Source organism: Papaver somniferum, chromosome 10, assembly GCF_003573695.1.
Source record: "Papaver somniferum cultivar HN1 chromosome 10, ASM357369v1, whole genome shotgun sequence".
In the NCBI taxonomy this organism is placed as follows: Eukaryota; Viridiplantae; Streptophyta; class Magnoliopsida; order Ranunculales; family Papaveraceae; genus Papaver; species Papaver somniferum.
Genome location: NC_039367.1, coordinates 32,111,690 through 32,137,918, shown reverse-complemented (window position 1 = coordinate 32,137,918; position 26,229 = coordinate 32,111,690). Strand labels below are relative to the sequence as shown.

Here is a 26,229-nt window from a genome sequence, read left to right as displayed (position 1 = left end):
CCAGTCCCGATTGGTTCCTGGTACATCTCACAGTCCTCACTAGTTTGTATTAGTTTAGAGCATCTCCAACGGGACAACATTGAACTCCTAAATTTTAGGCCACATAGGATTTTTATACTTTTTATCAAAAATTGCTCTCCAACGGAGATATGAAGCACATTGTGAGGATGACGTGGCGAGTTAGTTATTAGCACATCCTCTAACCCATCCTCTGATTTTAGAGTTTCTCCTCGAGGATGTGGTAAATCTAGTTCCAAATTTTAACCAATCAAATCAAAGTTAAAAAAGAAAAAAACATGTCCAACTAATTAGATAAATACAAGGGGATTACAATATCAAGCTACACTTCTATCGGTTGGAGATAATCTTTCTAATAGGCCTAAAATCTAGGGAATTTTGGAGTTTACAATTTGAGAGGATGTATTCCTACACCAACCACGTAGGAAACACATCACAACTCTTTGGAGATGCTCTCAGGAAAGTTGTTATTAGTGCTCTAGTCTGTTTCCAAAAGAATTTCCGACTTCCAAAAGTTGTTATTAGACTAGACCCACCGTTGGTAACAAAGTAATGGTTCTTTTAATACATAGTGACTAAAGTCTAAGAAGATAATGACCCTATTGGATAATAATCGTCCATGCGAGCCTAGGGTTCTATTTTAATAATCTTTCGGACTAATTTGATCATGTTGGCAAACATTGCTCGTCAGGATCTTTCCAAACAGCACAAACAGGTCTACAGCCACCAGGTAGGCCGCATCTAAAGTATATTGGGGATCGTCCAAAATGTTTGTCAAATGCATAGAGTTTCAATTCAGGGAAAACAATAGGAAGATGAAACATGTCAACTCATTTGTCTGACAAAATATAAACGAAGAAAGAATTGTATTTTCAGGCAGCCTAGTAAACTATTTACGAACTGTAGTAAGACATTCGAGAACTTTTAGCACATGAATAAATCAAACATATGAGAACCAGACTTCTCAGTCCTTTAAACTCCACCTTCACCATGAACACCATTAGGCAAATCTTCCTGCAATTTCCTCGACCTTTTGTAGATTTTGTTCCGGCAAGCAGATGGAGAGGATCCAATTCATCAGCAAAGAATGAATTGCCCACTGAACCATTTTGGCAGTAAGCAAGAAACCATTAAACAAGTACAGCCTGTTTTCCACACATAACCTCTTCACAGATGTAGCCGCTAGAACTTCAGCTCTTCCCGTCCCCTCCTCCTATCATAAGGCTCAGCCAACCCATAACGAAAAGATATATGAACATGGAATAAACAAAGGTCATTGTTATTCAACTTTTTATTAAGGGTGCACTAGCCAGAAAGTAATAGAAGTGGTTAAATATCATACCAATTCGAGCACGCCCAGATGAAATAAGTGGAGTGTAGCTGGAAAAGTTTCGGATATCGGCTCAATTTTTTCATCAGAAAGTGAATGCTCATTAGATGGTGCCTGTGCTTGTTGCAGAAAGACAGTAACTGAATGCACTGATTAACCTCATCCTCATCGAAAGATATCAGATGAAGCCTGTCCTCATCTGCTAGCTACAGAAACATAAAAAAATTGAGCAGCACAGGTGAGCCTTTTGAAAGAATGAAAAGATGAATTATCAATTTCCTTCCAACAAATAAAAGAAACATGATAACTCAAGAAGAAAGACAAGGAGCAGGTTGAAAAGGACAACTCAACACAAAGATCAGCAACACGGGCACAAAGTGGAAGATATACCACACGACAGGTATTATTAGAATACAGCTAATTTGGGAACTACAACAAAAAAATATCGGTGAAAAAATTGTAGAGATAAATAAGCCACTAAGTTAAGAGAAAAAAATGCAATAAGGTCAAGAAAACAAATAGAACAAGACAAAAAAAATGGCGATACCGTGATAGTAACCTAAAGGTTCACAAATGACAAATCTATCAGCTATCCAGAAACCTAAAGCTAGTCATGGTACAAAAAGAAAATTCAATACAAGCATACCTGGATGCAAGCTCCATAGGACACGCCACGAGTACTACACAATAGCTTCCAGTGATCCTGTGAATACACCAACTGATTTAAACAAAGAACCAAATTTACTCCGATCAATTGGTGGAGTTATACTGTAGAATGTAAGAGTCATTGACTTGCTTTGCTTCCAATGAGTCAGAGCAAGAGATAGACACCTTACTAATTTTACTTAATTTTGTTCACCCCACAAATGGGCTCCATTCTCTTGATGTCTGATAGGCATGTTTCTGCAATAAATTGGTTCGGTATATATCATTGCTATGACAGTATATGCATTTAGTTGCGAACGCTAAACAGAACTCAAAGTGAAAAAGAGTTTTAATAGTACTGATGAGCCTGCTGATAATAACAAGTTGGATCTTTATAAACCAATCCAAATTGCACAAGCAAGATAAGCCCAGCGTCCATCAGTTGTAGGTTTCGTAACTTCGTTGCACTCCCATACAGGACGGAGACAGCACTGCGCAGGGAACTCTGGTGCCTCTGGACGACATAAGTTGCACAACAAAAGTACCCCATTTACAGGTTAAAGTTTACCATGGCGTTTGGCATGTACCTGAAGAAGAATTGCGACAAATTATAATACACGCCAAGATGCCTCAAAGAGGTAAATAAAAGGATATAGTATCTGACAGGGAAATGGAGCACATACTAAGGGATTAGCCATGCTTGAAAATCACTAAATTAATTATTTGACAACGAAGACTAAGTCTACACCAATCCTTGTATAATTCCATGTAATTAAGAAACGTCGGATAATTTCTTACCACCATTCATCGTTTATCACATTGCAGGAACAACTTATCCTCGTATTATTGAGACGAAGTAAGAGATTGACCTTCCTTAACTCATGCTTATTTTACACTAAATAAAGAAAACCCCAAACTAAATTAGCTCTTGAACTAATGAACGCGCATTAGGCTGTCAAAATATGCGGTGCAACATCGATACGAAGGGTAGCTCCCAAATAAATAAACACACATTAGGGTGTCAAAAATATGAGATGCAACATAGATAAAAAGATTATGTGACTATACGCTGGAACTAATGATCCTTTAAACTGCAAAAAGAATCCTTCACTATTAACATCATTAGGCAAATCTCCCTGCAATTTCCTTGACCTTTTGTAGATTTTGTTCCAGCAAGCAGATGGAGAGGATCCTTTAAACTGCAAAAAGAAACAGATCATGGTCTAAGACATACAATTGGACATAACAAATAGCACACTGGATGAAACAAAAGAGTAAAAACACCTGCAAGCAGAGACTGCATGTCCAATTTTCATTTTTCGTTCCCTAGAAAATTAGATCCTAGGATAGCAAAATGTACTTTGCAATTTGTGTTTGTACAGTAAGTTAAACCATAATATGGCGTATATTGATATAAACGTTTAGTATATAAAATAGAAAAAAGATACGGACAGATGATCCCTCACTACTCCTAGGCCAAAGGAAACTGACATGTAACGGAACAAATATAAACAATAAGATGATACAAAAAAAAATGGAACCTAAGTGATCCACTAAAAGGGTCAATGTATAAGATGTTTACCTGCTCTCCATCGTCAGATGTGACTCTGAAAAGTGGTTGAAACTTAGCTTCTGGATCTCTGAGAACTTCCATATTATACATAGAACTTAACAAAAAGAGAAACGTTTCATAAGAACACAGTTTTACCATATAAGCACTATGAACAAGGTCTATGCTTTTGGAAAAGATGGTGATTTACATAAAACCTTAAAAGGTAAGAGAAATGCATCACTGGAAATAGAATTAGAACTCCCGACTGGTGGTATTTCCTTATCATTATGAAAATGTTCGGAGTCCATGGCAATTTCACCTGTAATAAGACATCACAAATTCAGTAATGCAAAGTAATTCTTACTTTTAAGACTCCCTTAATTACTTTCACGGCCAGGTTCAGTTAGCTAATTGATTTTTATGGGATATAAGGATGCAACAATAGCCCATGCACCTGTAGGATTCACCCTGTATTAAGTTCAGGCGCTAGAAAACCTTAAAACTAAAGCTGGCAAAGTTTAAGATTCGCCAGAGCTTAATACACGCATATCCCCTTGATCAATTGAGGAACTCGTGATTCCCTCCAATCTCTCTGCCACTCTATCTCTTGTATTGCCATCATCCAAACTTAAACTACCCTTCTTTCTTGTCTTGATTTCCAGAATCCTTACCTTGTGCACCGTTTTGTATCTGCAGCATTCCTCCTGGAAGCTTCTCTTCACTTCTATACCTGAGTAAAATAGAAATTGGTTTAAAGCAACATTCAGGCTTGGAATTAGACCAACTGAGCTCTATTCAGAGAAACCAGATAAGATAAGTAGTACAATATTATAAATGCGCCGAGACTCGTGGAAAAAAAAGAATTCCAATCACTGCAGAATATAAAGGGGTCCGTGAATGCGGAAGATAAGCACATAAACACTCTAAAAAAAGTAATAATTATATAAAGAAACATTTAATCACCTTTCATAAACGTAACTGTGTAAGCAGCAACTATTCCCAAACGACCAGTGCTGGTAGAAAGCAGAAAAAGAATCTGGAAGAATTATTGCCTATTGGCATTAAAACGGTCGATAATTGTCTCTCTGCTTTGCTTACTTTTCCATCAATCCGTTCATACAGCCATTTCTTGAAGATAGAAGCCCCGTCAATATAAATACAAGATACTCTTAGGAACAGAAAAAAAAGTAAACTTGTGCAACGCCCTACTCGTTTTTACTAAATAATACACATTAATAAACAGCCTGTAAAATAAAGGCACTAGAGCATCAACGCAGAATCTTCACAAGGGCAAAACACCAGTTTGAAAAATAGCTTTTGCTAGCTGAAACACATTTTACCTTGTAAATACAAGTCTCCCAGTAAATCTAGCATGTGCTGGAATTGCGTGTATATATAAATCTAGAACTCTATGCCCTTATCTGGCCTTTTACTGTGTCAGATACGCACAGTTATGGAGCGCGTACTTACACCTAACAATGTGATATATTGAGTGCATATCTCTCTTAATATGGTAGAACCCGAGTGCATATCTCATTTGTATTTGCACAAAATTAGCATTCAAACTTAACACACTGTATTCAGTTCACAACTTGTGTGTAAGCGATAACTATAAGCTAAAAAACTACACCTAATTGAGCTTCAAAAGCTGAGCACATTAGTAAGAGATAGGAATATAGAGCAGTCATCAGAATATCTGCTGAGGTAAGTTAAGTACATATAAACTAAGGCACGAAATTATTTTTATTTATCCACTTAAAAAAGCTATCTTCGGAAAACCAATCAAGAGTAAAAAGAAACAACAAACTTTAAACAAAAAGACAACAAAAACAACCAAACAATTGTATTAGCATTTCAGCCATCATGGATTAGTTAGCGGTTATACATAATGCAAGCAACAGGCTTATTCTGGTTATTTTAATGTTGCTCATAGAATTGGTGTTAGAGACTAAAGTAGAGACATGGCATTGGTAGATCAAATTTCAAATGATTTATCGAATGAGTATACTAATATGAGGATGTGGATAAATGTGTCGCTCTGACAAAAGAACAACAACTACTGTGTAAGGTAAAAGCCACAACAACAGACAGTAACAAGCTCAAATTTCAAACTGTAAGTAACAAATGCAAGCATCTGTAAACAGTAAAAGTTTTGGCAAAACACAATTAAAATCCATATTCTACTACCCTCGAGTCAAAGAAGAAATATCCTTGTATGCCCAGTACATCTACCACAAGTTTATTTGGAGGAACAAGGTTTTATTTAAGGCATCAACCCGCATTCTACCTAGAAGGATTCAAGAAGAGCAAATGCATTTTTTCCTTTTAGCATGCCAATCAAAGCAGGCTGCTCAACTCTATATACAAAGACATACAAAGATTTGCAAAACTAAAATAAGGACATGGTAGGACAACTAGCTTGTGGTTGTCTTCTCCTTTATATGATCTGTAAAATTCTTCCTACATAGCTATTCACAAATTAAAGATTAATCTGCCTCAGAAAGTGTACCATTATTGATAAGGGACTGCACTTTCAAGCAACCTTCCATAGTTCATGCACCTACCACTGTTTCAGATTTAATAAGACTCTTCATTTGTGGTTTACATTTTTATCAAAACATCCAGATTTGATTTCTTTTGAATGCGAACAAACAAGGGCTTGCAAAACCACAAATGAAAAGACAAAATAAAGACGATAGCAAACAAAAACACAATAGGACTGAAAATATGCTTATATTTATTAGAAAAGGAAAAACATGTTTGTTTACAGATATTGACAATGATTCCTAAACATTGTGTACAGAATATTTCGCAATTGTAGTAACACAGTTAGGTATGAGAATTAAAACTAAAAAAATGGCTTGAGACGATCGTAATAGCACTTGAGAAAGAGCTTCCTCTGACTCTTGGTAATTCAAAGGTTCCAAATGAAAATTAAAACTAAAAAGGCTTGAAATGATTATAATCTTCTGGATATTATGTTGATGCAAGCAATCACAGCCTTCTTCTTCATCATCAGCTAAGCCTTAAGATCACCACTGTATATCTTCAGACCCAAATATACTTCAAGAAAAGCAAATAAAATATTGTCGTTTTACAACTTGTTGCAGCACCAATCACAAGCATTTTTCTTGAACTTCTTTTCAAAAAGAAATAACCTAGCATCTAGTGACTCCACAGTCTCCTTCTCAGCCTTCACATTAGATACAGCTGGCCTATCAATTACTTGGAAATGCATATTTTCACCAACTAGGCTCTGTATGCCATGATATTCACTTAAGTTGGTTTTCATATACTTCTCTATAACATTAACACCAACTAATGCTAAGAAATCCATATTAAAAACACTCAAAACAACAGCAGGAATTATGTTGTCAGTCAGTCTAAACATTATAGAGGATGAATTTGTGGAGAATTGCACCCAAGATATGCAAGACTCAAGCTTTAAAGCCCTAAAACTGAACCCCAACACTTTTGGGTTTAGTTTGCCTAAATTGCCATTGATCCAGGTACCCAGAACATCTTCATCATCAGTTTCAATAAATTCAATGGTACTATCTTTAGAGTGAGTTAGGAACCCTTAAAAGAATGGCATACCTTTTAAAACTGTTCTTAGGGCATGTGTATTCATCAAGAAGCAGGAGTTGTGCTGCTTTCTTCAATGAATCCTTATGTAGAGCTTGATCTTTATCCTTTCTGTAATTTGACATGTTGATGATTACTAACAAGATTAAACCACTGTTGATGATGAAAAGAAAAAAGAGATGGGAGAAAATCTCTTGTATGTTGTATGCTTCGGAGGGGGAAGATGAAGATTTCTTGAAGAGAATTAAGAAGACCACAGTATTTCAGTTGAGTTTGTTCGTAAAAAAAGAAAGGAGCCATTTTATAACATACAAAATTAGTTAATGAAAATCCAATTTAGGTTAAGGGCTACTCTTTTTTTTATGACTTTGGGAGTCAACTATTTTGACCCCCAAATTCCAAATTCCAAATTCCAAACCCTAACTTTTAATTTTTTATTCAGATTTAAATAGATAGGAAAGAAACAGATTCATGATACCTTTTCGATCCTCCATGATCATCAATATCATCTTTCTCTTCTCTTCGATTTCCGATACTTCAACAGTTCCATCATCAAAATCCTCTTTGATATCATCATAATCATTGTACTGTTTCTTCTTCTTTCTTCATCTCCTTCTTCTTATGGGATTGATTCCGTTTGTTCTTCCAACAGAGTAGACGAATCTGAATCGGCCTGACGACCATAGTTGATCGGACTGATTTGATAGACGGAGAGCGGGAGGCGGAGAGAGACTGAGAGAACTAAAATGAATATGAGGAGATTACTCTTGAAGAGTGCGTAGTGTATGCCGCCCTCTCTTGAGCCTATAGAGACTAGGGGCTACTCGATGACCAAATTTTGAGTCGCTAGATTTTTCGGACCGCAGCGGTAAATGGTTGGCCAATACACTACATCTTGGGTCGTGTTAGGTCCCAATGCTACTTTTCGGTCGGTCAATTAGGCAAATACCGGGTCACATTGTTTTTTTTCTTTTACAAAACTAGTCAAATAAAACCAAGGTGATCAAACATGTGGTACAAAAAATCCAGCCATATTATTTTTAATAAATGAAAACCATTTAATTAAAAAGTGACACAAAAACCCCATGTCAAATAATAATGTGCAAATTTAGTTTTTATTACTTTAAAAAAAACCAAACATATCCTTTTTACCTTGTCTTCTTCTTCTTTTTTTCTCCTTTCTTTTTCTATTTCTGCGGTCTTCATCTCCCCACCGCCATTAACACCAGCAACAACAAATATCTCTCCATGAACACCATCGCAAGACCTCCGTCACCACCAGCAACAACACCTCCGTCACTACCAGCAACAACACCTTCGTCTCCTCCACGAAACCTTCGTCTCTTTTTCTACTATTTTTATTCAGATCTATCACCAACAGTAGCTCCGCCACCATCAAACCAACCGATGTGTCCAGATCCGCCACCAACAGAACCTCCGTCTTCTCCATTAACACCATCATCACCTCCGACTCCTCCATTAACACCATCATCACCTTCTTCTTCTCCGTCTACCGATTTTCCATCAACAACACCGCCTCCTCTTATTTTTGTTTTTCCCACCAGTACATCAGATCCGCCACCAACACTACTTCTACCTCCTCCTTTTATCATCTAAAACCACCAACAACACCTCATCTACAATCAACACCAGTACCTGCAGATCCGCTCCCAACATCACCTCCGCCTCCTCGTTCAATCCTCTACAATCACCACCACCACCTTATGATGTTTTCATCACCAGCAAATGATGATACATTTTCAAAGTCGAAATCAATATGTATTGGGAAATGACAGATTTATGATGAAACCAAAATTGGTTTCATCAAATACTGACAGTTTTGGTTGGTGAAAACAGTAAACTAATGATGAAACCAAATTTGGTTTCATCATAAACTTGCCTATTTTCTGTCATGAAACCAAAGATTTTAATGATGAAAATTAAGTTTATGATGAAATCAAATTTTGGTTTCACCTGATTTTTGTCTAGTTTATTCGGTCTGACTTGGAAGACGGCATGTTTGGTTTCATCATTGAAGTTATGTTGGTGAAATGAAAATATGTGGTTTCGATTGTATGTACAATGGTGATTTTGATTATATGTGTGTATGAATTGGGAGAATGTGTATAACAGGGTCTGGTACTGGTACTCCAGGTATTGATGAAGAAGTTTTGTTGGTAGTGGTGGCCTTAACTGAAGTTATGGAAGTGATAAAGAATGGATTAACTGAGTAAGGCTGGTGCTAATGTAATGAGAGTTGTAGTGGAGCTTCAGGTGTTGCATAAAGGACTGGTATGGGTTACAATTAAAGAGGTGTATGTATGCATTGTTAAAAGTGCAATGAATTGGCTGAAGTTGATGAAACCTAATTAGGTTTCATCGTAATTTTTTCATTTTGTTGAATATTAATATCTGTGAAGCCAATTTTTGATGGTGGGATATAGGTGGATTATTTTTTGTTGAAACTGGTTGTAGTTGAGGGGGTAATGGTAGTGGTGGTTGTGGTGCTGGTGGTTGTGGCAGCGATGGGGGTGGTGCAGTTGACGGTGGTGGTAGGTTTCATCTTATTGTGGATTGTTTTTTTGTTGAAAGTAGTCTTAGTTAAGGAGGTAATGGTAGTGGTGGTTGTGGTGATTATGGTTGTGGTGGCGATGGGGGCGGTGCAGTTGACGGTGGTGGAAGGTTTCATCTTATTGTGTTTCATTTTTTCTTTTTCTTCTTCTTTCTCCTTTCTTTTATGATGAAACCAAAATTTGGTTTCATCTTATTTTGGTGAAACCAATTTTTGGTTTCATCATTTTTCTGGTGGTGGCGCGGTGGTGGTCGGTGGAGGCGGCGGTGGTCGATGGCGGCGGCGACGGAGACGACGGGCGGTGGTGGTGTTTCTGGTGGTGGGTTGTTGTTCGTAGTGATAATATAATAAAATTTAAAGGTTGGGTTGATTTTTGTTTTTGTTGGGGTGATTTAAATAGTAGAAGGGTAATATAGACAGTTTATGTTAAATGGGGTTTTTGTGAACATTTTGTTTCATGGCGTTTTTAGGGGCCACTCAAAAGGAATTAGGGGCCACCTTTTTATTCCCATCCATTGAAGGAGGTTAAGGGATGTCTTAAAACTAAAAATTTGTCTATATTGTCCTTCACTTTTATACTAAATCTAAACCTATATCCTTTATTTTCATAATCATATCATTCCACTTCTTCTTCTCTTTTCCACCCATTGAAATTTTTTCCATCATTTTAATTTTGATTGAAAACAAAGATCATCGATCAAACAAATGTTATGATTGATTGTTTAAAATTAAAACCCAAAATTCATTAACCTTAAAGTTGAAACTTAGAACATCAAAAAAAAAGGAGTTCAACAAACAAAACGAATAGATGATAGTAATTGTGATTCAAAATTAGGATTTGATTACTTGAAATCAAAAATTTGATCCGAAAATTTTCTTGGATTTACAGTAGCAGAAACATAATCGGTAGATAACTATCTATTTTACCTACCGATTATGGTTGATGTTCTTGGATTTACACTAGCAGAAACATAATCGGTAGATAATAATCTACTTTACCTACCGATTATGGTTGATGTTCTTCGTTTCTTAAGAACATCAACCATAATCGGTAGGTAAATTGATCTATATCTACCGATTATTCTTGATTCTAAAAATTAAATTTCTCTGTACAAAAAGTTACGCACAATCGATAGATAATGAACACCATTAACTACCGATTGTGAAAGTAGAAAATTTTGAAAATTTTGTTAAGTTTTGAAAATTTGAATTTGAGGCCACGAACACAATCGGCAGATAATAAGCATCACTTATTAACACAATTCACTTCCGATTATGGTAGTACTAAAATTCGAAAATTTAGTATATTCGGAGGTTAAAGTAACACACTTTACTACCGATTATGGTAGTACCAAAGTTCGAAAATTGTAGGATTTTGGCAAAATCATATTTTGGGGCCAACATACATTCGAAAGTCAAATTTACTACCGATTATGGTAGTACTAATATTCGAAAATTGAATATATTCGGAGGTTAAAGTAACACACTTTACTACCGATTATGGTAGTACCAAAATTCGAAAATTTTAGGATTTTGCAAAATCACATTTTGGGGCCAATATACATTCGGAAATCAAATTTACTACCGATTATGGTGCTAAAAGTTCGAAAATTGAGTATATTTGGAGGTTAAAGTAACACACTTTACTACCGATTATGGTAGTACCAAAGTTCGAAAATTTTAGGATTTTGGCAAAATCTCATTTTGGGGCCAATATACGTTCGGAAGTTAAATTTACTACCGATTATGGTAGTGCTAAAATTCGAAAATTTAGTATATTCGGAAGTTAAAGTAACACACTTTACTACCGATTATGGTTGTACGAAAGTTCGAAAATTAAATGATTTTGGCAAAATCTCATTTTGGGGCCAATACATTCGGAAGTTAAATTTACTACCGATTATGGTAGTACTAAGATTCAAAAAATGAATATATTCGGAGGCTAAAGTAACACAATTGACTACCGATTATGGTTGTACCAAAGTTCGAAAATTTAAGGATTTTGGCAAAATATCATTTTGGTGCAAATATACATTCGGAAGTTAAAGTAACACACTTTACTACCGATTATGGTTGTACCAAAGTCGAAAACTAAAGGATTTTGGAAAAATCTCATTTTGGGACCAATATACATTCGGAAGTTAAAGTAACACACTTTACTACCGATTATGGTTGTACCAAAGTTCGAAAAAGCAAAAAAAAAAAAAATCCCTCAAATTTTTTTATCACCCGAATCCTGCTCAAACTACCGAATATTGAAGGGTAATTTTGTCATTACGAAATATGGGAGATAAGGGGTGAACACAATTTAGGATTGGGTGACATTTTTTGTTTTATTGTTGGCCCCTAATTCCTTTTGAGTGGCCCCTAAAAACGCCAGGTTTTGTTTTGGTGGAGTTTTTGTGCATGAATGTGATACTTTTGAGGTTATAACTCGCTGACCGTTTCTTTTAATATGAAAGAAATTTCATTGAAAAGGAATTAATGTAGGACTACATTCAGTTCTTCTCTGATTAGAGATTTTAACCAAAACGATAAATTTGATATCCAACATTGATCTACTCTATCAATTCTAGCCCTCTTAGCTAGCTTATTAGCAACTTCATTCAATTATCTATGCACAAAAGTGCATTTCCAATCCCTAAAACTTACTAAAAGACTTCGACAGTCTAGAATTACATTATTGTTTGTCCATCTAACACAATCTTATTTTACATTTATTGCTTTCACTACATTCTGACAGTCTCCCTCCAAATGTAGTCTTTCAACAGCTGAATCTTTTGCCCACTTTATAGCCGCTAGTGTTGCAAGAGCTTCAGCTTTGTCTTCATCCTGAGCTATCCCAGCAACTGATTGATCTCCTCCAAATTGCTCTGCAGCAAAAAACAACATTAATCCTAAACCCATATAATTGTTTTCTTTCAAGAATGCAGCATGAAAATTGATTTTATCAAACCCATTTTCTGGCATTTTCCAAGGTAATACATCCCTTGTCTGATTCACAAAAGTTATAGTTGATCTACATTTTCTAGAGTTTTCAGTCCACTCAGTTATGTCCTTATTTACTTGTCTTACAAAACTAGCTATTTGAATTGTTCCATTATCAAACACTACAGAACATCTCAACTTCCATATTTGCCATATAGCAAAGCTAGCAAACTGAACATATTTCTCATGTTCATCCCTGGATACATTACTGGAGTGAAACCAGTTAGCTATCCAGTTCTGCATATTTGTATTAGAAATAGTTCATGCAATGTTAGCATCAAGGGAAAACCAAATTCTTTTGGTAACTTCAGCATCATCATTGTTGAAAATCCGTAGCTATAACAATGACAAAACAAGAGTTCTGAATCATTGTTATAAAGCGTCATAGTATCATTATATAATATCATAGTTCAATTGTATCACAACTTCGACAACAATACTATGGTGATATGTATCACTCCCCCTCAATACTCCATCTCACATGGAAACCACTCCCCCTTACATAATGATCAGAAAACCATATGTATTTGTAGTGTGAACTACATATTAATTCTCCTCCTTTTTGTGAATAAAATTGGCAAGGTACGAAAACGAGATCCTAATGAAATTTCTGAAAGAGACATTTCATGACCAAAAGAAAGCACATATCGTCTTATTTAGATGCAATCATATATCTGAAGCTAAATGCATTCATCAAGGAGCTTATAAAGATACAAGATAACCCCTATAATATTCCACAAGCGCACTCCCCACAAAGATTTGGCAATTAAGCACAAGTTATGTTAGAGCATTGCTCGGTCGAACTCGCATGCGTTGCTATCTCAAGCATGTTTTTCAATATTATTGATCAAAACTATAAGTCTTGATTTCTAGTCTACTATAGCTAAGGTCTCGGACTAGGATATAAAGTGTAGTTGAGCTCAATATTTCCATGGCAATCATCATACAATACGAAGGACTACTCAAGGAACTGGTGGATCTTCATCGACTAAAAGGTATGTGGAGACTTGAACTTATCTATCACTCAAAAGTCTATTTATCTCCTATCTTGAGATAAAATTCGTTTTGCTATATAAACTTAGATTATACACCTTTGGTATTTCGATCCGAGTTTCTCTCGCCTATCTATTTCTCGAAATATGTGTTGGTAGAGATTTCGCTTTAGCCAAGTTCATCTTTACCTGGTGACGAAAATCATGTTAAGTTTCAATCAATTTGAAAATTGCTCTGGCGAAAAATGGTTTATGAATAACAACTATATAAAGTCCTCTAAGAATGTTTCAATGATTGAAATGAGAGTTTAGACTATATAACCATTTGGAGGATATAAGCATTGTTGTGGAAACACATATATGTATAAGTCCTTATTGCTTGAAACCAAATTTGCGAACTTTGTTGATCAAGTGAACCGGAGAAGTGCATGAGCTAAGTCCGCGAACCCAGTCCGCGAACTGGCGAAGTTCTCAAACCCGAGAATTTCTGCTAGAGTTTGTAAACTCCATCCGGGAACTTAAGTCCGTGAACCCAGTCCGCGAACTTGAGTAGGTTATGTCTAAAAACGACATTTGTGAACTTATCTTATAAACTAAGGAATGCAATCTCAAACCATGGCTTTATAGTTCATGAACCGATTCGAGTGAATCAAATCGTTTTTGCTCCAATTGTGTCTTGTGTAGTTACATAAAGATATAATCAACTGAACAACTCTCTAACTAGTTCATTTGAGTCATTTATACTAGTTATGGTGAAGAAGAATATGGTTGATATGAAAGTTATCATATGGATAACCATTTGGTTAACTATTGTTGAACCAACTAATATACAAGTTTGGGAACGGTTACACAAGCCTACAAACGTGCATTTAATTTGTGTATAACAAGCTATGTTTTGATCTAACGGTTGAGAAATATAAGCTTGAATCTAATCAGGTTTTCATCTAACGGTGAATATTGAATTCTTTGTTACCAAGATAACATTGATTGCAAACCCTGATTTGAATGACTATATAAGAGAGAACTCTAGCAACTGGGAAACCTAATACCCACACCTTACGTGTGATATTAATTGCATAGCTAGAGTCGATTCTCCTTTAACCTTTGGGTTTTTCTCTAAAACCAGGTTAACGACTTAAAGACTTCATTGGGGTTGTGAAGCTAGACCGATACTACTTTTCTTGTAGTTGTGTGATCTGATATTGATGTTCTATCGTACGAGTTCAATTGGAATAATTGTTTTGAGATTTTTATCTCCGATAGGCAAGATAAAAATAAATCACAAACACTTCGTCTCATCGTTTTGATTCCACAATATCTTTTTCCCCGCGTCGATTAAGACTATTGTGAGGTGATTGATAATACTAGGTTGTTCTTCGGGAATATAAGTCTGATTTATCAATTGGTTCCTGTTCACCTTGATTTATCAAAAGACGGAACAAAACTCGTAGGTATATTCGTGGGAGACGGATTTATCTATTATCGTAGAGTTTTCTGTGTGATACAGATTTGTTTATTAAAGTCTTCGACTTTGGGTCATAGCAACTCTTAGTTGTGGGTGAGATCAGCTAAGGGAATCAAGTGCGTAGTATCCTGCTGGGATCAGAGACGTAAGAGCATAACTGTACCCTGGACCCTTACTGCCCAATCTGAGAGTGGACAGCTAATGTGAGATTGATTTGGGTTCAATTACAGTCCAGACCAAAGTTAGTTTGGAGTAGGCTAGTGTCTGTAGCGACTTAATACAGTGTGTGTTCAATCTGGACTAGGTCCAACGGTTTTCTGCATTTGTGGTTTCCTCGTTAACAAAATTCTGGTGTCTGTGTTATTTCTTTTGCGCATTATATTTGTTTATATAATTGAAATAATACAGGTTGTGCGTTGTTCAATCAATTAGAATATCCGACCTTTGGGTTGTTGATTTAAATTGATTGACACTTTGATATTGGTATTTGGTACCACCCAAGTTATCTCTCTTTGATAAAGACTCGCAGATTTCTATTTGCTTGAGTAAAGATGAAATCGAGAGATTGAGATATAAACTCTTTGATATAATTTTTATCTAGATTGAGTCTGACTGTCTAGTTGATTCTCTAGAAAGTATATTTGAGTTTTTCCATACAAATTGCTAATCAAATTATTGGGTGTGGTTGTTAGACCCCCGTTTTTTCAATTGGTATCAGAGCTGGCAAACACGTTCAAGACCTCATAAGTATGTGTTTGTAGCGATATAACTCTATGGATAGAAAAGTCTCTAGAAATGCTTCACCAGGATTAAAAACCAATCGTAGAAGAAGTTCTAATAAACTTGTTATTCTCTAGAAAAAGTTGGATGAACAAATCCGGATCAACTCTGATCGCATAGCAGAAATTACAATGCTTAAGGATTTGAAATCTGTCAAAATCCCTTTAATGGATTTGAATAACTCATGTTGTTCCTCTCTTAAGAACAATCATAAGTCAGGTAATAAACAACTATCGCATTTTGTGAAAACTGATACGACCCAGAACTTCTCTAACAATTTTAAAAGTGTTGTCCCATGTTTATTTTGTGATTCCTCTAATCACTTTCAACATACTTGTATGTCCTTCTAAAAGAGCCTGAAAGTTGCAAGTAATATTCACACGAAAACTAAACAGCTTAGTGTCTCTCTAAAAGGACGTACAAAACTATCAGCAAACCATAAAAAGGAAAGTACTAATAGCATGGGAGATTTTGCTTTAAACTCAACATCACCTTTTCAATGGTTTCTTGACAGTGGATGTAGCAGACATATGACAGGTGATCTCACATGGTTTGTTTCTTCTGATGACTATGAAGGAGGACCAGTAACTTTCGGAGATGGGAGTTGTTGCTAAAATAGCAAGAAAGGGACGATCAAACTGCCCGGCGTACCTGAAAACCATGATGTAGTATACATAAAAAGTATGACTGCAAATCTTCTTTCTATTGGTCAAATTTGTGACAAAGGCATCGAGTTGTCTTCAATGCAAATGGATGTGACATTGTAGATAAAAATGGGAAAGTAATTTTTCAAGGAACTCGTGGTAAAAACAACTGTTATCTTCTTGATACTCAGTTTAACAATTGTTGCAATTTGACTAAGGTGGAATCTACACATCTTTGGCATGAGCATTTTGGTCACATCAACTATCATCTTCTAACTAAGATCATAAACAAAGAACTTGTTAGAGGCGTTCCCGAAATCAATACAAAGATTGAAAGTGTATGTGGTGCCTGTCAAAAGGGTAAACAAATGAAAGTTTACCATAAAACATCTCAAGATATTCTCACTAAATCTCCACTTGATTTAATTCATATGGATCTCTTCGGACCAATTCAACAACCCACAGTTGCTGGTAAGAAGTATGCTTTAGTTATGGTAGATGATTACACCAGATTCACTTGGGTTGCATTTCTGTCTCATAAAAATGAAACCCTTGTTTAATTCAATATTATTGTTAAAAGAATCCAAAATGAAAAAGGTCGCAAACTAAAGAAAATTAGGAGAGACCGTGGAACTGAATTCAAGGACACTAAGATGTTTGAATTTTGTGACGAACTGGGGATTATTCAACAATATTCACCACCTATTACTCCTCAAGCTAAGGGAGTTGCAGAACATTCAATAAATGGCCAGGGTAATTCTCCATAACAAAAACTTACCTCTAAGGTTTTGGGGAGAAGCTGTTTTTACGGCATGTTATTTGATCAACCGTGTTTACTTACGGTCTAAAACCCTAAACACTCCTTATGAGTTGTGGTATGGACGAAAACCCAACCTGCACTATCTTAGAGTGTTCGGAAGTAAATGCTACATTCTAAAAGATCGAGAACAGAGAGGGAAATTCGATACCAAAAGTGATGAAGGTATCTTTCTTGGCTATGCTTCTGATAGCCGTGTTTTTCGAGTGTTTAATCTTAGAACTCAGGTCATGATGGAATCTTCTAATGTCATCATCGATGATATTAGTGATTTTCATCATGATAATCCTCCTGCTGAATTTCATCCAACCGAGACAATTGAGAAAGTCAAAGAAATACCAGAATCAGTTGAAGTTATCCCAACTGTTGCTGATCCTGATATTTTTAGTGACGAAGAGAAGAGCACTGATCAGGCTACTCCTGACGAACAAGAACATGTCCCTCCCCTAGTTAGGAATTCGGGATTCGCCATACATACGGAACGGAAGACGTACGAGTATTATTCGGATTCGTAAAAGTCGAATTCGGTCAAAAATCCGGTCAACGCGCGGTTCATTATTCGTCGATAGTTCGGAACGACATAAGTACATGTATAATTTTTTTTAGAGATACAAGTTCGGCATTGAAAATTAGGCCCCCCATTATATTATAAAATGTTAAGTATTTATGTCCTAAAAGGCTAATGTTTGTATGTGTTTTATGGAGGGCATTAAAGAGTAGTATACATAATGTCTATGCAATTTGATACATAAATATATAAGTGGGATGGTGGTTTGATCCTTTCTTAAGGAGAATGAGGTCGCACCCTCGATTCCCATCTCCCTCCTAGTATTAGTATTTTTCTTTGTAAGAAACTCTCAAGATCAAGAACTGAATTGAGTTGAGTCGTTCCGATTCCGAGCTAACTGACGATGATGTGTGTACTTAAATGGCCGTATTAAAGGGATGAACAATTCGCGGATCCGAATAATCCGCGAACTATGCGAGAAGTCCACATTACACGCGTATCGGGGTCGGTCTTTCAATTATTCGTGAAACGTTCGCGTTTGAGTGCGGTTCCGAATAATTCGTGAATTATTCGCCGAATTACTAACTAGGGTCCCTCCACGACACCTCTGAGTTCAAAGGAATCATGATCCCAACAGTATTATTGGGGGAAGAGATTCTACAGCCAATACTAGAGGGCAACTTCAAAACATGTGCAATTTTGGTTGTTATCTGTCAGAAGTAGAACTGAGAAATATTGATTAAGCTTTGAAAGATCCCTTTTGGGTGAATACAATGCATAAAGAGTCAAATAAATTTCTAAGACAAGACGTATGGGAACTCGTACCTTGTCCCTCCAATGTTAATATTGTTGGAACAAAATGGATATTCAAGTACAAGTCTGATGAATTTGGCACAATTATCATAAATAAAGCCATACTTGTCGCTCAAGGATATTCACAAATTGAAGGTATCGAATTTGACGAAACCTTTGCTCCTGTGGCACGCCTTGAGTCCATTAGACTTTTATTAGCTCATGCTTGTTTTCTCAAGGTTAAGCTTTTCCAAATGGATATGAAATCTGCATTCCTAAACGGAATTCTAAAGGAAGAAGTATATGTTGCTCAACCTAAAGGATTTGAAAACCTTGATTTCCAAGATCATGTTCTTAAGATCAAAAAGGCATTATATGGGTTAAAACAAGCACCTAGAGCCTGGTTCGAAAAACTTACCACTTCTCTTATTAGAAAAGGTTTTTCAAGAGGTTGAGCTGATAAACTTTGTTTACCCGATGGAGTGGGAAAGATGTTGTTATTTCTCAAGTCTATGTAGATGATATCATCTATGGTAAAACTTCAGAGAAGCTTGCAAAGGATTTTCATGTTTCACTTGCTAAAGAATTTGAAATGAGAAATGTTGGTGAATTAAAGTTCTTTCTAGAGTTACAAATTCAACAACATAAGGATGAAATCTACTTATCTCAAGAAAAATATGCAAAGGATCTTGTTACAAGATTCAGTCTAGATAAGTCAAGTCCGAAACTGACACCTATGCCCACGACTGGAGAAGTCGTTCCTGATCTTTACGTGTGGTGAAGTTGGATTGTTGATTCCCTTACACTGGGCATTCAAGAGCAACGCGAGCCTCTTCATCTATAAAAGCACATCCTGATGAAGTGCCTGCGCCGGATGTTAAAAGTATTCCTTGTCATCTCCCTCTTGGGTTGACGTGACTCTTATGGTGATCGCTCTGTAGTGTCATGAGGAAATAGGTATCTCTTTCTGAGTTATAGACACGTCTGTCTGAGCCTTACGAGAAACTTTTGTCTTTCCATCAAATCAATAGTGGTAAAAGGAGGTCGGCTTCTTCCGGCTTCTCCAGTCTCTTGCCCTGATAGTGGAGTATCAACGGCTATGGTGATTGTTGGAGCTGTCGTACTTGAAGAAACGTTGGGGTGGCGGAAGCGGCTCTAGTTCTCGTGATCGTAGGTGTATCGTGCAGAGATGGCGTGGTTTTGATCAATGAGTGCTGGAACCATGGCGTTGTTTCGAAGGGTGAGGATGGCGCTGGACTCTGGATGTCTGTGGAGTGAAAAGATGGCGCTTGAAAGGTGCAACCTGTTAGCGCTGGAAAGGATGCAAGCTGCTGGCGCTAGAAAGATGCAAGTTGTTAGCGCTGGAAGGATGCAAGTTGTTAGCGCTGGAAAGGATGCAAGCTGCTGGCGCTGGAAACATGCAGGTTGCTGGCGCATGAAGGATGCAAGCTACTGGCGCTGGAAAGATGCAAGTTGTTGGCGCTGGAAAAGATGCAAGCTGCTGGCGCTGAAAACATGCAGGCTGCTGGCGCTGGAAAGATGCAAGATGGTGGCGCTGGAAAGGATGCAGGTTGTTAGCGCTGGAAAGGATGCAAGTTGCTGGCGCTGGAAACATGCAGACTGCTGGCGCTGGCTAGGAGTGGAGGGGATGCAGAGATGGCGCCGACTAGGATGAGATGGTGCCGGCTGGAGCGTGGAGATGGCGCTGGTGGTCTCTTGGCGCTAGCTTGGCCACGGTCTCTTGGCGCCATGGAGCGTTGCTAGCGGGCCCGATTGCCTCTTCCCATGTGTAACCAAAAATAGGAAACCTTCCTCCATTCGAGCTCCAAAAACATCGTGCCTATAAAAGGCGCTGCCCATCTTCTTTATACCGTATCATCAGTTTTATTCCCTCTTCTTGGAGATAGTGCAACACAACGAGCATACTCCAGGTACGTATTCCAGCATTCCTCCTTTAGCTTGTTCTTCCATCCTGATGCAAACCCTAGCCATATAGTGGAAAATGAAAGTTAAACAACTTGCAGAACAAGATCTAATTTCAATAAAAACGACTGTGTTTATCAGTTGAATTTAGAAGTGGTTCTTCTCACAAAGGTTAAAATCTTTACAAAAACGACTCTTTTTGACAGTCAATCGAACACTGATGAACACAGTAGTTTAATTAGTTTAAATAGGAAGCTCAAACGCAAATCGAGTCGTTTTATCTGGGCTGAATATCTTCAAAAATCCGACTCATCTGAATGCCAGTCTAACTGGTATTTCTGACTGAACCTATTTTGGAAAATCTGATGATTCATCTGACTTATTTCTGACTGACTAAAATTTGAAATTCATTAAACCAAAATTTTGAAACTTTGACCATTCAGTTTAAATTTGTTTACAATAATAGTAACTCAATTTACATTTGAATCAGGCTGACACTTAGGTCATAAACCTCAAAAAACTCTAGGCGAGTACTGTTTTAAGCATTCTTAAAGATTAATTTTCTTACAATCACAAGAACCCAACTTACAGACACCAAAAAAAGATGATAAACTGAGCTGTCCAACAGTGTGGAATAGTATACTGCAGCAAAAATAAGTTTGGCGTTAGAAGTTTAATTAAAAAAAGGGGAATTATAACGGCTTTAAAAAAAAAGAAACAAAGTTCTAACAGCAAAGTATGTCCTAAAAAAATTCTTGACCACTTCAATACCAACACCACTGTACCTGTGCTGCCAGAAGATACAAGCACGACACAATTTTTCATAATGGTTATAAGAGGTCGAGACTTGTTAAAAGATGAAGGGAACAGGAACAGACAAGTGCTTGTTGATCTAAACACAATTTGGTTTCTTAGAGACAAGCATTACTTGTTTAAGGAACCAAGAATTCTCAACAGGCACTACACCAATTCACAACTAACAGGTCATTCACTGCAAGCAAGGTGGATTGATGCCAAAGTGAATATCCGACCCATTGAAATTAAAGACATGCTTACTGCAAGCGTGGAGGTTACATAAAATTAAACACAGACATGCATATAAAACCAAATAATGCAAGCAAAGTGCACGGAGCACCCCTTTTGCTAAGTATACAGGAAGATCTCTCCTGCAGTTGACAACACAAATACTGATGTGAAGCATTTATTATCGACCATATGCATTTTGCTATAACACCACAAACATCATTACATATCTCTGTAAGTTCGTAAGGTAAATAGTTATCGGAGGAGAGCAAGACCAGTTACACCTACTGATAATTAAGATACAACATATCCAATAAAACTGTAACTTTCATAAAAGCATAAATCGCGCATACTTTTACTTCAAATTTCTATTCTGATAAGTGCCTATCTAGTAGTTCTATCCAAAGCGAACACAATTCCACAGAAAGCTCTGAAATTGGTCATAAGGGGATGGAAGACGAAGTGAAAATCCGACTTGATAATAAACAATTCAAGTAGGTGCTGCAAGCAACAATCAGAGAAGAATGCAGTTGTAATCTTCTAATGGTGGTGTTCGTTAACTTGTAAAAAAGATATATACCTCACTGACAGTTCTGAAATCATTGGTTTTAACTTATGTCCTGATAACATGAAGAGGCGACCATGTATTCATCTATTCATGTACATAGAGAAGATAAAAAGAAGAAAGATTCAAGCATTCAGTCGAGAGTTAGTTATTACCTGATCTCCATCTCAATACTCGTTGTCGGATACATATGTTGAAACTATGGAGCTTGATTCGCAAATGCAATAAACACATATGGATCTTCATAAGCATTCACATTTTGGCTTATTCTCTTGGGAGATGTTTAAAACAAAATGCCAAAATCCAGTCCTAACCAACCATTTCAAGGCCTTTACATTTAATCACCTGGAAAATACATACATACAACTAAAATACTTAGAGAAGCAAGCACACAAACACGGAAAAAAAGGTTTTTGGACTTGAGAGATATAACTGTACCTGCACCAGCTTCGGGAATTAATCCAAGTAAAATGTTGTGTACACAAGAAGGTAAACCAACTTCTCTAGAGATATCCCCCAACTCTAAACAAGTACTACAAAAACGAATATGCAATGAGCTAGTCAGGAAAGGTAAAAATATTCACATGAACGCAGATAAATAAAAACAGAAAGGAAAGATAAAAAAGATAAGAACGAGAGAAATATTATATGGATGTCAACTAAAAGGCCTTTATTATAGCTGCACTCCCAGCATCCAGGGCTGGAGTCACCTTCCATATACCCATCAAAATAGGTGAATTCCTCCAGCAAAGAATTATCTAGCATTGACATCAAAAAATGATTCAAAGATATGATTTTCTTGTTGTATAAATTAGATTGTTAAGATGGCTAAAAACTGGTGCCTAAAAACAAAGGTAAACAACCTTATAAATTGGATTCGTAAGGAGGAAGTGTGTATAAACTTGGATGTGATTTGACTTCAAGAGCATACCATTAATACAAACATACATGGAGAGGCGACCATGTGTTCAGCTCTCTAATTACAAGCCTATGAAAAACTGTCATGGGAGTGCCTAGAAGTTGATCTCTTAACCAGGGAATGTAATCCTGATGCTTGCTCATTGGTCTTCAGTTAAACGTATTAATATATGCCTTGTATTTCCTGTGAAGCGACAAAGACAATGGTAAATGACAGGGTTACTTCACACTATACAGATTATATGGTCAAGAGGTGGATGTGGTGTAAAGAAACTGTTCAGAGACAAAGTTAAGGCTTCTACTTACTCTTCCCATTTAGTATTTTCATCTGAGTGTCTCAATACCCAAAGACGAACTTGTTGATGCTGTAGGGATCAGCTTTATTGGAAGTTAGCATCAGCTTCCTCCGGATTAAATCCACCTCCATGTTCTGGCAACCCAAAATCAAACAGAAGAGGGTGCCTACAATTACAAGAAACAAAACATGTTTGCATTTACTTTCTGAGTATACATAAGAACCAGTTTAAACTAAATGCAAAGATATATCGTCCAAACTACAATTGATAGGGTTAAGAACTTCTACCCAAGGAATTCTAACGCTAATTGCACATTTGAAGAGACATAATTGCATCTTTTCCCCAAGGGTTGCGAACTGTCTGTCACCAAACAAACACGGTTACCTTAAGTAACACAAAATATTAACTAATAGTTATCACACACATGAAAAAGAAATAGCCTCAATCTTTCCCTGCGAACACAACTTAACTAATCTACATAAATTGCGTCACCAACCAAAGTTCAGTATCATAAGATTCATAACAACGCCCCTCAATTCCAGCATTCAAAAGAATAAAACTATAAAACAAAATTATTAACTACATCCAGGTTAAGTCAACCTGTGCTTCCGCCCCTGCTACCAAAAAAATTAATTCAGTATGTGGAGCTGGTTACCAATCTAATAGAGCGCATGAGATGATACAAGTATTGTCACAGGAAATCGTTGGTGTTTTTGTTGGCTAGCCAATTACAAAAATTGTAAACCGAAGACATTTCTTACCAGCTCATACAGTTTGTTCCCTTGCTCCGCCATGAATTAATAGAACACCTGAACACATTCAAAAGTATAAGCCTTGGTACTTCAATTCACTAATTTCCTGAACTCTGAACAAAGATATCAGTAAGAAATTAACTTAAAGATGTCAATCAATTTACAGAACCATGGGTTTGACATTTATGGAAACAAAACAAAGGTCTAAAGTTTCAACTTTGCAATCCTTATGAATTGAAGTATAGAACCACAGAGGAATCATTATGACCATATAACATTAAAAAAAGATGCACGATTTGGCTATAGATCTACATATATGAAATTAAACAAGTAACAAAATGAAAACAAAAAACAAATCTACGGTTCGCTATTTACGTACCTTGATGAACACCAACAGAACATAACCTCTTCTTCTACTTACTGCTAGATCAAACAATATAAAAATAGAATTAAAACCCTAACATCAAACAAGAGTTGATCAAATTTCCATTTTACGGCAAGTCATATCACATATAAAAGATCAGTATACATAAATTGAACACCACATCTTCATACTAATGAAGTAAAACCCATATAAAAAATGAAAGACCTGTAATTCTTAGAGAAGTGAACCACAAGTAGTATTCTCTAAAGCTGGAGAGAAAAAAATCCTTTGATCAAAACCACCAGCCAAACTGAAACAACATCAAGTAATTATCAATAGAAAACGTCTAAAACCCAAATTGAAAGAAAAAACAAAATATAAATAAATCCATGAGTAAAGTATCTCCACTACAGAAAACTAACCTCAAGAAACATGGATTGTGATGAGAAATTTTCTTTAAATACAGATTTGTTATTAAGAACCCTAGATTTCTTCATATTGATTCAGAGGAATCTCAAAACTAATGGATCTCATTGATAATAAGAAGTAAAATTGAGTTCTGATTCGACTTATTGTTATCATTCAGAGAAAATGAAGAGGAAAAAATCCAGTGAGATGTGAGAGATAATTGATGGAAGAAGACCAACCGCAGCTGACATTGATAGAAATAACTTATATTTTTCATTTTTAGGTGAAGAATAGATTTAATCTCCGCCGTTGATCGAAAATAAAGCTTAATCCCTAGAGGGAAAATTTGTCGCCTAAAACTGGGGCCACTGAAACATCTGCTCTCACAGTCGTTCTACAACTCTATTAGAGCATCTCAAACAGCAGGTGTTAAAAATCCTACTTGGATTTTTTTTTGAGACCCTTATTTAAAAGAGTTAGTACATATAGTAAATATAGGATCCCATTAATAGTAAACTATTTCCAGCAGTATAGAGGTTTGATCCTAAGAGAACCTTGTGTAAAAAAATCTTAACCATTTGATTGTTTTTTAGTTAATTATTAAAAATAATAAATATAACATGGAGGTCATTCTGGAGGTCAAGATAAGATTTTCGTCAAAACCTTCAAATTAGTATTTCATCCCTTCTATTTTATAGGACCTACTGTTGGAGATGGATTTAGTTAAAATGAAGGTCTAAAATCCTATATGTCATTCAAAAATAAATCTTCCACCTTCTCTTGGAGATGCTCTTGGGATGCTTTGTTTATTGACAAAAGTACCCGTCAATAAAACCACTGGCTCGGATACACATTTTCCTTCCAGATTTTTTAAAAGAGCTACTGTGTCTCACAACACGTGTTATTACACTAGCTCATGGAAGTAGTTTTTATAAGAGTATTTACAAAAACAGTCACCCTTTCCTAATCCGGTTTACAAATAGGTCACACTGTTACAAACTATTTGCAAAACAGTCACTTGGCCGTTAAATGGACCGTTATGTCACGTGTCAGGGTTATGTCGGGCACCGAAGTTACGTTTATACCCCTCACACAACTCTTTTACACGTGTGGCGTTGTGTGACCACTGGGTCAGATGATGAAATACCAAAATTACCCCTCAAGCAAAGGAGTTGCACGTGTGCAGAGAGACGCGTTTCTGTGAAACAAATCTCTAAAAATTGTGGGTCGTTGGATCAGCAGCTTATTAAACCCTAACACAAAAACGAGAAATACATTTCTCGTATCATTTG

At 36.5% G+C, this 26,229-nt stretch overlaps 2 protein-coding genes and 1 long non-coding RNA gene across 12 annotated transcripts; all 3 read right to left on the bottom strand.

Moving 5' to 3' along the window:
- Positions 1-779: 779 nt before the first annotated feature.
- LOC113318625 lies at positions 780-7,914 on the bottom strand. 6 transcript variants are annotated; one of them, XR_003344715.1, is made up of 10 exons: positions 7,609-7,914; positions 7,143-7,241; positions 4,509-4,673; positions 4,217-4,275; positions 3,576-3,864; positions 2,792-3,192; positions 2,180-2,580; positions 1,995-2,051; positions 1,361-1,554; positions 780-1,231 (listed from the first exon to the last, which is right to left on the bottom strand). XR_003344715.1 is itself a non-coding variant. In XM_026566812.1 (10 exons), the coding sequence occupies exons 2-7, from the start codon at positions 7,174-7,176 to the stop codon at positions 2,879-2,881; spliced, it is 423 nt and encodes a 140-aa protein (XP_026422597.1). In that variant the 5' UTR covers positions 7,177-7,241; positions 7,609-7,914; the 3' UTR covers positions 780-1,554; positions 1,995-2,051; positions 2,180-2,580; positions 2,792-2,878. The 6 variants fall into 6 exon arrangements, 2 of the variants coding, with proteins under 2 accessions (XP_026422597.1, XP_026422596.1); XR_003344713.1 differs by having other exon boundaries at positions 780-1,554; positions 2,180-2,251; positions 2,353-2,580; XM_026566812.1 differs by lacking the exon at positions 4,509-4,673 and having other exon boundaries at positions 780-1,554; positions 2,792-2,888; positions 3,062-3,192; positions 3,576-3,660; positions 3,761-3,864.
- A 4,494-nt stretch (positions 7,915-12,408) lies between these two features.
- Positions 12,409-12,933, bottom strand: LOC113315488. Its single transcript, XM_026563762.1, has one exon. The coding sequence runs from the start codon at positions 12,931-12,933 to the stop codon at positions 12,409-12,411; it is 525 nt and encodes a 174-aa protein (XP_026419547.1).
- A 6,568-nt stretch (positions 12,934-19,501) lies between these two features.
- LOC113319082 lies at positions 19,502-25,182 on the bottom strand. Of its 5 annotated transcripts, XR_003345064.1 has the most exons (11): positions 24,952-25,179; positions 24,755-24,839; positions 24,545-24,585; positions 24,175-24,222; positions 23,701-23,773; positions 23,424-23,579; positions 23,131-23,301; positions 22,638-22,957; positions 22,355-22,544; positions 21,201-21,253; positions 19,502-20,672 (listed from the first exon to the last, which is right to left on the bottom strand). It is a non-coding gene; the product is annotated as an uncharacterized LOC113319082 (long non-coding RNA). The 5 variants fall into 5 exon arrangements; XR_003345066.1 differs by lacking the exon at positions 21,201-21,253; XR_003345063.1 differs by lacking the exon at positions 19,502-20,672 and having other exon boundaries at positions 21,002-21,253; positions 23,063-23,301; positions 24,952-25,182.
- Positions 25,183-26,229: the final 1,047 nt, after the last annotated feature.